Source organism: Melozone crissalis, unplaced genomic scaffold (genome assembly GCF_028551555.1).
Source record: "Melozone crissalis strain CALT ecotype California unplaced genomic scaffold, PUWL_Pcris_2 ptg000002l_1, whole genome shotgun sequence".
Lineage (NCBI taxonomy): Eukaryota > Metazoa > Chordata > Aves > Passeriformes > Passerellidae > Melozone > Melozone crissalis.
Genome location: NW_026535780.1, coordinates 19,302,161 through 19,315,000, shown reverse-complemented (window position 1 = coordinate 19,315,000; position 12,840 = coordinate 19,302,161). Strand labels below are relative to the sequence as shown.

The 12,840-nt window shown below is 38.7% G+C and overlaps 1 protein-coding gene across 3 annotated transcripts in view; it reads left to right on the top strand.

Annotated features, from left to right (window-relative positions):
• RUNX1T1 (RUNX1 partner transcriptional co-repressor 1) overlaps positions 1-12,840 on the top strand; it is a 114,897-nt gene that overhangs the window by 75,091 nt on the left and 26,966 nt on the right. For all 3 annotated transcript variants that reach the window (XM_054277431.1, XM_054277347.1, XM_054277483.1), the window contains 4 exons: positions 1,688-1,869; positions 9,608-9,858; positions 11,125-11,210; positions 11,848-12,049. In XM_054277431.1, coding sequence (XP_054133406.1) covers positions 1,688-1,869; positions 9,608-9,858; positions 11,125-11,210; positions 11,848-12,049 — 721 coding nt within the window. The remainder of the gene's footprint in view (positions 1-1,687; positions 1,870-9,607; positions 9,859-11,124; positions 11,211-11,847; positions 12,050-12,840) is intronic.

Sequence of the window (12,840 nt, the reverse complement as noted above, 5' to 3'; positions counted from 1 at the left end):
TATTTTGTTTCTTCCAGATATTTATTTGTAAATATATGTGAACTTTTCCAACTATTTTCTGCCACGCAAGGCAATTGAAGTAGTCGGGTGTCTTGACTTGTATTCTGTGTGAGCTTTTTAAAGAAACAGTGAAATTAAAACAAGTGAAAAACACTACTCACAACACAGTCAGTCCATCTCTCTGATAGCTGAAAGAAAATAGATATTTGGTTCTTTCACAGAATATTTCCATTCTGTGCAGGTCTGGAAAGACCTCCATATTCCACAACTAACTGTCTTTTCATCCTAGGAATAACTGATAACAATTTCTAGTTTTTTCACCACTATTAAAAGTTTCATATGTACTGACTATTCTGGCATTTTTTGTGGCACAGTGGTTCTGCTTTTATGGTAACAACAGGTGCTGGAGCAGTTGTCATTGTTATAATGCTAACAAAGTAATTTACCAAGATCCTGAGCTCAAAACTTTTCAGACCATCTGTTTTTTGTTTGGTTTCATGCACATTACTTTTAGACCTTTTTTGACTTCAGAAGTATTTTCCTGCTTAAAAAATAAGAGTTTTTTTGGTTTTGTTTGTTTGGATTTTTTCAAAGTGAGAGTTATTTCAAAAGCAAAGGAAGCTCCTGAAGTTCTTTGTCTTATCTTTAGTTATTAAAGGTAATGAAATTTAATCCAATACTTGAAAATTCTGAGTTAAAAAAAATCATCGTGCAATAGTGATGGAACAAGAGAGGCCAAGGCACATCCCTTTATGGTACAAAAAATAATTAGGGAAAAATGAGTGGCCTTTCTTAGTATCAATGTTGGCATGTGCTGCAAAGAAAGGAAGAGGTTTCTCAAGATGTGTAACTATCTCTGCAGAGGGAAGGGACATACGGTTCCACTTGCTCTGGCAAAACCAGACTAAGTATGACTAAGTATGACTACGTATGACCTCAGTAGATGGGCAAAATGTGCTGCCCAGTGACCAACCAGCATTTCAGTTCTCTTTGTCTGAGTCCTGGTAATCTCCAGGCCATGACCCATGTCCCAGTGGGGCCATGAAAGAACAGTCAGAAATCCTTCAAGCTACATCTGGCTAGGAGGAGGCTTGTAGCCCTCCGGGTGATTAACTGAAGCTCTGGAACGTGAGATTTTGTTGTAATCTTTATCTTAATGTGCAACTGCAAGGGTAATGGGAAGGCTGAGGGCAATCCTATTCTCAATCCTGTTCTCCCCAAGGCCCTCAAAGAATGGTGACTGAGGCAGCTCATAGAGTAGCAGATCCCCTGGTTTCAGACATTTTCCAAGTACTAACTGCAGTCTGAATGGGAAACAAAGGATTGTCACTTGTTGAAAACAGCTGCTCCATAGGAGATCAGGTTTTAGACAGTTAGAAAGCAGAAGTCAGCCAAAACAATACTTTTCCCCTCTTTAAAGATGTGGCACTCAGACCTGGTTTTCTCACAGCATTTACTGTTTTCTGTTACATTTTTGGTAAGCTCCCATCCTTCTATGCATGTTTAGTACAGCTATAGCCACTTTTGGAGGCTGCCTGCTTTCAGGCAGCTAACCACAAACCCAGCTGGGAATGATGGCAACAGTTTCAACTCAAGGCAGGCTTTCCTCTGATTTGTAATTTTTCTCCTTCATCTCTGTTGAAACTGCTTGCAAGCTGCCCTCTTAACTCATGCTGCTCTCTTGCAGGCCAATCTGCCCCTGCTGCAGCGGGAGCTGCTGCACTGTGCAAGGCTAGCCAAGCAGAACCCAGCCCAGTACCTCGCCCAGCACGAACAGCTGCTTCTGGATGCCAGCACCACCTCACCTGTTGACTCCTCAGAGCTGCTTCTCGATGTGAACGAAAACGGGAAGAGGCGAACTCCAGACAGGTGAGCAGCACCACACCTTTCCTGTCCTGCCCACAGTGTGGTGCTGAGCTCCCCCAGCACAGGGGCAGCATGAGGGTCGATGCTGGGGGGATACTTGGGTGGTGTTCCCTGGGTGCAGGTGTTTCACCACCTTCCATATTAAAAATTTCTTCCTAGTCTGAATCTACTCTCTTATTAGCTTAAAATCATTCCCCATGTCCTTTCATAACAGGTCCTGATTATGCATGTCTGCATATACATACCTACATACATGTGTAACTATAGAGAGAGCTGCATACACATATATATTCCTGAGTATATAAACATAATACATGCACACACTGATTCAGTCACCTCAGGACACGCTGTGGTCATATCCACACAGAAGTAATGGTCAGCCAGTACTGTATTACTTTGTGCACAGTATTTCAGTCACGTAGTGCCAAGCAGCAGATCATGCCAGCTCCATATGCAAGTCCTTTGCATCTGACGTTTTGTTGAACTCAACACTAAATGTGAGGAGAGTCGCTAGGCATTTATATTGGGAAGTACAGGGCAAACCCCAGAGCACACTCAGGGCTTTGACTCCTTCTGTTGTGCCATATTTCCATACCCATACATGGAATATGCATAAGGGTATTTCTTTCAAAGAGGAGAAAAGTTCACTGCAGTCTGTTTTGTTGTTGAGTTGAGGAGAGTCCATGCAAAAATGGGACAAGCGAATGAATGTGTGTGAAGTACAGTGGCTTTAGGAGTATGGAACAGTTTTTATTTTTTGGAATAAAGTTCTTTGCTTAGTGTTACAAGGGAATTATTCTTGTGGTTATTTACTTTTAACTGCCTTCCTATGCTAATGTTAGAAATTCAACTGGCATTTACATTTTACCTTTGGGAAACTCAGGTATTGTATTTTTCATTGATTTGTTTGCCATGGGTTTTATAGTGTGGAAAACTTTTATTATACTTTTCTGCCACATACCACTACCTGTATGCCTGAGGTATGCAAGTATCCTAGTTATCTTTTAAATGAAAAAGATGATTTGCAAAGTCAAGAAGCCTCATAACTTTTTACAGGTGACATTTTTGTGTTGGAACAGGCTTGAATGGCACAAAAATAAACAGAAAACAAAGTCTGAAAGCTCACAGTAAAACTTTAGAATTCTCATAGCCAGAAGTGAACAGTAAAATCTAAAGTCACATAGCCATTAGATAGAAAAAGATGTGACAGTATTTGAAATTAGTTTTCCTGAGATTGTGTTTCAGAAAAATCACAATGAACCAGCAAGAAAATTAAGGTATAAGCAGAAAAGCTCCTTTTATATGTAGCTACGTTCTTTCCACCAGTTTTTCCAGACAGCTAGACCAAACTGAAGGAGCTATTGGGGTTAATACAAGCATGTTTCTGCACCTCAGAAAGAGAAAGATGATTACTTTTTGGACATTATACGTGTATTCTCTTACTATGTGCAATGAAATAATTTTTCCAAAGCTGAAATCTAGTAGCTTGGGGTAGTTCTGTATATTCTCAATCTTTGCAGAGTAGTGTAGCAAAACATCTGTTAAAAAGGCCTCTTAATATCTTGTGAATGGCTTTAATGTCAGCATGCTGTACCTCCGGTTCAGTAGCAGACACAACATTTTTCCTCTAAGGAGATAGACACACATGAAATTATCTCATAAGCCAGTGAGGTATTGCTTGACAGAATACAGACAATAAGCGGGATGTGCTTTCCCGACTCACTCACTGTTTTCTTTCCTGTTAGTGGAGAGGAGTATTGCTCATATTTCCCATAAGGCCACAAAGGAAAAATGTAAAATAGTCTTTCCTTTGCATTTGGAATAATGCTCCCTTTCTTTGAGACCCTGTTTGACAGTGTTGAATTTTGGTTATTTTGTAGTAAGTACTGTCTCATCTGTGTTATCTTCAGTCCTGCTTGTGAGGGAGAAGATGGGTGACACAGGTAGAAACTAGGACAAGAACTTTGTTATGAAACCAATACAGGGTCTTTCCATTACAAAAAGGCCATAAGATTAGCACATAAAAGGATCAGCAGATCAGGAGAATATTGGATTTTAAAGTCAGCCTTCATCTTTTAGTTAAAACTGAGGCCCAGACCCAGAGATATTTGTGTATGGTTTATGAATTTTCTTCTCAGCATTTCCTTTGAGTTAAAATACATAGGTGCTGTTAAAATTCCTGAGTCTTTCCTTGAAAGTCAAGTGCCTTTGGCTTCACAACTGAAGTCTCTCTTAGGCTGTGAACAGTTGGGGAGCAATGCAGCTTTTGGGGTGAGGGGTGGACAGTTTATCTTCCATTGTTGTGGGTAAAAGCCTGTGTCTGAATTCCCAGGGTCCAGGGAGGGTGTAGCATGGGCTGTCCCATTGGCCTGCACACTCCAACATCATCAACTTCTGTCAGTTGCAGCCTGAAATTCAGCCCCTTAGTTCTGGGGAAGTGGTGTTTCAAAAAAACCCATCCTTTCTTTTTGACCCTGCAACTGTTTGCTGTAGTGAAAAAGGCTCACATGAAAAAGAGACTGCCCAGTGCGCTCATTGGAATGTTACCTTGAGCTTAAAAAATAAGTTGCTTTTGTTCAGTGTCAAGCAACCCTGTCACTGGTCAGTCACATCTACGTCTCCATTGTCTATGACTGTAATAAAAGCTATACAGAAAAAAATATGTGGTAGTGTTGGCTGAGCCAAGTTCAGTGGAGTTGTCTTGTGCACTCAAGAACATTTGTGCAACAGATTTAGTAAAAAGAACAAGATGCTTTTGGAAAGATTCTTAAATTTACGGAATTGGAGTCTGCATACCTTTTAATTTGGTTAATGTAAGTAAATCAACCACAAAAAGCTGTCCTCAGAGGTTGAACATGCCTAGACTGAGTGAGTTTTGAAACCAAATACTTGGCTGGTTTTATACTCATTACACTATTAATTATTTTAATTGTTTACAGAGGAGCATGAGGAAACATCTGGAAATGTATATATCTTTTGTTTAGAAATATAAGTAATTTTCAAATATACTAATAAAAATTCAGCAGAAGATAGCAGACATACTTTAAGGGAAGGGTTTCCTGTGACTCCATGGCTAGTAAATGAAAAAAAATTCTCAAAGGCCACCTCTTTCCAGGAGAACTAAGTGCAGCTGGAATAATTTTCATTGCAGATGTGTGTCTTACTGAAGTAAACTGTGTTATCTTTTTCACTTCCCAAGGTATATGGTATATATGTATAGATATATAGTTATACACATGCATGTATTGTATACAATGTATATGTTATATATATACATACATGTTTATATTTTTCATTTGGGCATGGGTAACTGCATACCATTAATTCCATTAGAGGAAGAGTACAGTAGAGGATTAGGCAAAGAAGGTGGAACAAGTGTTACATGTAGCCACAGCTGCCTCATGATTTTTTGTTGAAGAAAATCTACATACAGTATTTTTTTATTCTGCTTATAATCTCAGAACCTTTTTTGCATATCCATTTTCCAATTCTTATTATTTATCTGCATATCCAAGTCTACTGTATGTGAGGTTTTATAGAGCAATCTGACAGCCAAGCTTTGTGTTTTACTGAATGTTTTCTTCGTGCATATGGTCTGACACGGATGAGCAGCCACGGTGAGATTTTGGAGTCTATTAAACTAGCTCATTAAAAAGATCAATCTGTTTCTGTAATAACACTGGGAACCATCAGTCACTGCAAGAGAGGAAAACTGACACCTGAGGAGACAACACATTTTGGTAATTTGTTCATGACATGTCATGAACAAAGTGTTCACTGTGTTCTGTTTACAAGTTTTGGAGTTTACATTCTACTGTAGTAAAGCAAAGGAACTTGGACCACAGTGAGTTTTTATTTTGGTGAATGAATGCTTAATTATAAATCACATGATTTTAAATACATTAACAACAAAAAACTTTGCTAATTACTCATCCTTTGAGCTTGCTGGAAAAGGCTGATGGCATGTGAGCATGCCATGTAGTGACTCTACATTTATGACAGTTCTCTACTAAGTGGATATAGGATAACAAAAATTTCTGTTAGAATAGCATTATTTTGAGTGAGAAGAAAACTAAAGTGGCTATGACTGTGTTGTGACTTAAGAAAGTGCTGCTGTGGTTGCAGTACACTTGGAGCCAATGACATGAAATAGGTGTCGAAGGTACCTGGGCACAGAGATAAACTTTGATAATACTGTTAGTAAATCTTTTTTGAAGAGGCTCCTCAGTATCTCAGTAAGGTGAAGGATGCTCACAGCTCTTACATCTGTGCTCCTTGTATGCCATGTGTAATTATGAGGAATTTTAAAAGAATTTTTGTAATATGAATTGTTAGCAAGGCAGAAAAGTAATTTTTTTCTGTAACACAGTATTATAAACAGATACTTTATTCCTGCAAAGCATTATCATTTGTTTGATTCATCCAACCTTTATTGGTGGAAGTCATTTTAAATCAAAGCATCTTGCACAAATAGTAGATGAACAGCTTTGTCTCCTTCTTGTAAGCTGGCTTTAGTGTTCTTTGAAATTTGTGTAATACTCCTGATCAGGTTAAACCCAATTTTTTAGCCAAGGCAGTTGTGCATGGTCAGATTTTCTACCCAGGAAATTATCCATAAATTACATAATTTAAAACTGAAATCACAACCTAAAACCAACATAAATTCCATTAAATACATACAGGTTAAAAAGTAGTGTCTATTCTGCTGTCTTTAATCTAAGTAAATCATAGCTTTAAGTAAAATGACTCCCCTTGTGTGTTTATAGCTGAAGGACTCCATCTTTGTCATATTAACAATTTTCCAAACAACACTGTTGATTTATAGGCACATCAAGGAAAAAGGTGGCCAAGAGAGTAAGGAAAAAAGTTCCAGTTATGTTTTCTATGCATTCACTGTTATTTCCACTCTACAGCTTCTGGTTAATTTGCAAAATCAGATGAAAGCAGATTAAAATTGTGATGGTGTTATATTTGGAACTACTATTCACATGGGTGTGCCAGTTACTGGGAAACAGGAGTGCTTCCTCAGGCACCTGGGAAAATGCTGTTGCCCCAAGGGGGTGAGACCTAAAAGAATGAGTAGGACTGAGATCAGAAGCAGACTAGTAGGTCAAATTCAGAGCATCTGAATTATGGCATTCTTCAGTACCTCATCTTTTATCACTCTATTCATATATAGTAAATTTGGCAGCAGTTCCTGTTCTGATGAGGTTTTCTAAGTTGTTACCTTTTTATATATTTTTATGTGCTCAGAAACAAAAAATGAGTTTATGTACAGTCTCATTCTGGTATTATGGTAAGCTGTTTATTTGGTCAGTGCAGAAAATATAACAACAAATTGTAGAATTAAATTTTTACGCCCAGAAAAGACATAGCAAAAACATCATTTCAGTAAATATGTTTTCAAGAGTCATGCTAGTTTCTATGTTAGTCAGAGTTCAGTGGATATGCTGGTGTGTTTTCCAAGCTAAAGTAGTGCATTCCAGTTAAGGTAATTAAGTACAAAGCAGTCTTAAAAAATACAGAAATACCTGTACATTAGGTGCAAATATATACATTTGTATGAAAATATATGACTTTAACATCAAGCTGTAGTGCAGAAAGGGAAAACTGGATTCCCACTTGTCCCAGTTTTATTCAGTGACCAAGTCAATGAGTTATTTAATTGTTTGCTGTTTCTGACTTTTACCCATCTAAGTTAGAGAACATTCTAATTGTGGTACTAAAAGACTTATGTGAGTTATTAGTTTGCCTTGTACAGACAGAAAAGTCAATTTCTTTTGCTTGCATAGTATTTTGACAACTGGAAGATTGGCACACTGACTTTGAGTAAATATGTGCAAAGAAAACACACGCAAGCCACTAAATGCAAACTTGTCTTGAAGAGCTGTCAGAAACTTCACCACCCATTGGGAGTTATTGCAAGCAGGTACATTGTGCCAAAACTAATAAAAAATATATGATGGACCTCAGGTTTTCTTGGTTAGGAGTTTTCACAGCCATGCTGCATTTCTTTTGGAACAAGGTACATACTCCACTTTAGCAAAGTATGTCTTTTATATCTGCCCAAATGAGAATAGATGTCCTGCTGTGCTGGGGGAAGATTCTTCCCCTTTTGGCAAATTACAGTTTAGTAAAATATATATATATATATATATATATATATATATATATATACCTGCAGCTTCTCTGGCATTAGTAATTTTGGTGAGGTCTCTGAGTAATTGCTTCACTCCTTCTGAAAACAATGCAGCCCATCTTTTAATTTCCTGCTGCTAGTTACAAGATCTTAGTTTGATTCTCTCTCTCAGAGGATATTGGCAATGATTTGGTTTCATCCTTCCTCTCATTGGCCTTAAATGGGAACCTGTTGAGGGGTGACAATACACTGTTTCCCCACAGACGTTCCCTCAAGGGTAGTTGATTGGTTTCTGGGGGAAGGTTTGTTGTAGAGCAGTTGGTTTTAACAATAGGCAAACAAGAGAATTTGCTCAAATTTACCTTTCTGTCAGTGTCAAAAAATTGTGTTATCACTAGGAATGATACATTATGCCATCCCTTTATTCCAGAGGATAAAGTTCTTTTATAAACAAGCTGGAATATAACAGCAGCTTATGGAGGGAGGAATGAAGCCTCAGTTTGCAATATTTATATCTAAGAAACTTCCTGATCAAAACTAATATTTTGTAGGTTTTCTTTATTCATGTGGTTTAAAAAAACCCAAACATTTCAGTGAAATGAAACTTCCCCAAAAGGGTTGTGAACCTGTTGAAGTAACTGTAGGGTGGGGTTTTTTTGCTTGTTTGTTTGGAGGTTTTTTGTTTGTTTTCCTTTCTTTTTTTTTTTTACTTGTTTGTTTGTTTGTTTGTTTGTTTATGAGCTTTTTAAAATACAGTTTTAATGGAGAATTAGTTTGGAGTGAGTTCAAGGTTCTCAGGCAGAGGTGTCAAGTAGAGAGTTCTTTGGAAATAGCTGATTATGAATTTAATTAAAGACTAACTAGAACATAAAAAACCCTCTGTCCTTCTCCTCAGAAGCTCTTCCAAGTCACCTGAGCATAAAGCCCCTGTCTAAGAGTAATGGAGTGGGAAGTCCTGAACATTATTGAGGACTTGAGTCTAGCCACATCTTCCTGCAAAATTAATGATAGTCACAGCACCATAGCCCAGATGGTGCAAGAATCTTTGAAGGATGCATTTCTCATCATTTAGAGTCAATTCTTCCCCAAAGTCTCTGTGTGACATTGATCTTGATGGGAGCTCATGGTATGCTGAGCTTCAGCACACTGACATTCACTATGGTATCCTCTTGAAAACAAAACCATTTCTTGAATGGCAGGTTTCTCCTAATCACTATAAGCTGTAGCACTACTGAATATTGGAATTTCTTGGTCCCTAGTTTCATGTATCAGTTGATGGTTTCACCTCTGCAATTGCATGTGTATCTATGCCATCAGTCTGTGATCTCAGCAAAGGCTGCTTGCTCTCCAGCCCCTCGTTAGGTGGCTCTGTCAGAAGGTCACCCTGATGGTATTTCTCAAGTTACAGGGATGGTTAGACAAGGTGAATGAGTCCTTTGTATGTTTTGATTCAGCAGTGTTATGAAATGTTCTGCAACACCACATATTTGGAGCAAATTGAAGAACAATCTTTAGTTCCTGAAGCTGCATGTGTATGTGGGGGTGCATATTCCCACCTTCTATTCACTAAGTGAATTAAAGTTCCTTTGCTTTGTTTTTCAGAACCAAAGAAAACGGCTTTGACAGAGAGCCTTTGCACTCAGAGCATCCAAGCAAGCGGCCCTGCACTATTAGCCCAGGCCAGCGGTACAGTCCAAATAATGGCTTATCTTATCAGCCCAATGGTCTGCCTCATCCCACCCCACCTCCACCTCAGCATTATCGTTTGGATGATATGGCCATTGCCCACCACTACAGGGACTCATACAGACACCCCAACCACAGGGACCTCAGGGACAGAAACAGACCTATGGGTAAGGCACGTTGATTTTCTGCATTGTTTTTTTAGGTTTCTGTTTCCCTTGTAACTTTATTTTGTGAACAGGACTTTTTTATCTGCAGTTCAGATGTAGCCTTTATGGGTGTTTGTCCATCCAGCTGCTTCTAATGGCCTTATTTCAGATCTGTACTTGTAAAAGTGGATTGAATTGTGTCTCTAAGAAAGAGGGACAGAAATGGAAGGAACCTGTGTTTTCAAAGCTATATGGATGACATGGACACTCAGGTGTATGGCGGGCAAGGATAGGTAGAGCCTTTTATTTTTCTTCTAATGTCAGATTTGTGGTGATAGCAACATCAAAATAGCTTGATTTCAGTTTAGAGCAGAAGAAAGTTGTTATCTTTCAAAAAAGTGGTTTGTGTGTGACATGTCCACACAAAGATGGGTGGAGGATGTGAACAGCAGAAGCACCAGCCACACCCCATGCAGCACAATTTGATTTAATGGAATGCCTGATACTCTTGGATTTTGTTTTACACCTGCACTTACCGTTCTTCCTTGTTTAAAACAAATCTTCAGTAAAAGAGCAACACTTACAAATATTCAGCATCTGTATAGAGGAGGCTAAGCAAAGAACAAGTGTTGGTTCCCCTTGAGTGTTGATAATAAATACTGGCTTGATTGTATCATGTTGTCAGCTGCTCTGATATATGTGCTACATTTTAACCACATGTTGTTTAAACATCTGTGGAGGGATGAACCCTTAATGATTCTCTGTTGACATGGTAGTAATTACTGTATTTAGTGAAATAACACTGAGTTTATACTAATATTTTTTTCAACTCTCTGAAGTACAGCTAGTATTATATGCAATGAGTTACCAAATAATTGCCTTGCTGACTTCAAGTAGTGCAAATGAAAAATTATATGTTGTATTATGTTATATTTATGTATACAGTAATTGTGCAGAGTCTGAAAGAGTTATGTCCATTTTTGAAAGGTCATCTTGCAATGTGTAGAACTTACAGAATTGAAGACATTAAATTGGACAAAATAGTAGCATCTTGTGTGAGGAAAAGTACTAAAGAGAACTTAGAGCAAAGTTTTTTTTTAGTTTTTTTGTTTGTTTGTTTGTTTGGGTTTTTTTGTTTTGTTGGTTTTTTTTTTGTGGTGACATTCCTGATGTTAGAACAGGTAATATATGATGGTTCTGTCTATAGGCTCTTTTTTTTTTCTGTTTTTTTTTTTCCCCCATAGAGGACTTCCAATGTTGTAAACATAACTTGCTCCTCTTTGGCAGGGTTGCATGGCACACGTCAAGAAGAAATGATTGATCACAGGCTAACAGACAGAGAATGGGCAGAAGAGTGGAAACATCTTGACCATGTAAGGGCTAAATATCCATTTATGTGTAATTGTCTGAACAGAGGCCTTCCAAGATAGGAATTTAAATTTTTTATTTTAAAATCTATCTGAATTCCATGACAGGTTTTGAAAGCTTTGCTTATTAAATCAGAGGGCTTGATGTTCCCCATTAGATAGTTCATACCAGGCCTTGCTGATAAGTGTCTCCTGCATTATCCTAATTGCTACAGTCTGCCAATAGAGGAATGGACTTTCTCTATAAACACTGGATCTGGAGCTCGGATTTGTTCCTGAATTTATTATCTCTTGTAAAATTTGTAGACATCAGTTCTGGACCACATCTTGTGGTCCATATCTCTCCGGTGCCATGTAGTACTAGTGGCAGGGCTGTAGCCTGTTCAGTTTTTTTCTCCTTGTCTTTGCTTTTTTTCCTGTAAGTCCCTATCTGTATAGTTTAGGATCACCATTTAAAAAGGAAGGGATTGTCATTCCTAAAACAAGCCTAGAATTTTTCAGCTATAGTTGAGGTTAACAGAGAGGGACTCCTTCATTATTAAAACCCATGCACTCAGCACATTGACGTTTTCTTTATTATGATGTCACTCTGTGAACAAAAATTTCTTCTTTGTTTCTGTACTCCATCCACTGCTGTGAACAGTTGTTGAACTGTATAATGGACATGGTGGAAAAAACCCGACGATCTCTCACTGTCCTACGGCGATGTCAGGAAGCAGACCGCGAGGAGCTGAATTACTGGATACGGCGGTACAGTGATGCGGAGGATTTAAAAAAAGGTGGAAACAGCAGCAGTAGTCATTCCAGACAGCAGAGTCCAGTGAATCCAGATCCAGTTTCGTTAGGTACAGTATCCTCATTGAAAATCGTGTGCTGATTCTCTTTAAGCTTAGCTAAGTGATAGATGATGTTTGCATTTGTTCTGATTCTTCTGCTATAGTGATGATTCCTCTCTTGCTGACTGCTGGATTCACTATAACTCTTATGCCCAAACAGTGGTGTTTCTGGGTGGAATGGCTTGAGGTTTTTTGGGTGATGCTTGGTAATTTGCTTTCCATTCTGCAGAGTCTGAGAGGGTGGGCTGAGAGGACAGACTGTCATGTAGGGGAGGCAGAGCAGTGAGATGTGCACTGACTCTCTGTCCCTTCTGACTCTTTCTCTTTCCTGATTGTTTAAAAAAATCTGTCGGTGCTCCTGGATTGCAATTTGAAATAGAGGGCTTTCACCTTCTTAAATGCAATTCCTTAACTTGGAAGTTGCCTTTCTAAGGAAATGGAGTTGTAAAGTTCTAGGCCCTTCTTAGGTGCACTTGGTTTCTGTTTAAGAAAGGAACAAGATCTGGAATGCTCACAGTCATGCATGCATGATCCTCCTAGGTCTCTGTCCATCACTGCAGCTTGTGCAGGTGTGTCTGAGGACTGTTTGTTGTGTATTTCCATGGAGCTGTCCAGGCCTTGGCTCAGGCAGCAGAGCTTGAGCTGGGTGGGCTGCAGCCACCTTACAAGGACCAGACCAAACAGCGGGGCTGTCCTCCCTGCAGACCTTCACAGTCACTCTCACACAGTGCCGCACACAACTACTCTGAGAGGACTCTGCTCTATAAAAACAAACTTTAATTTGGGGTCTTTCTATGAGT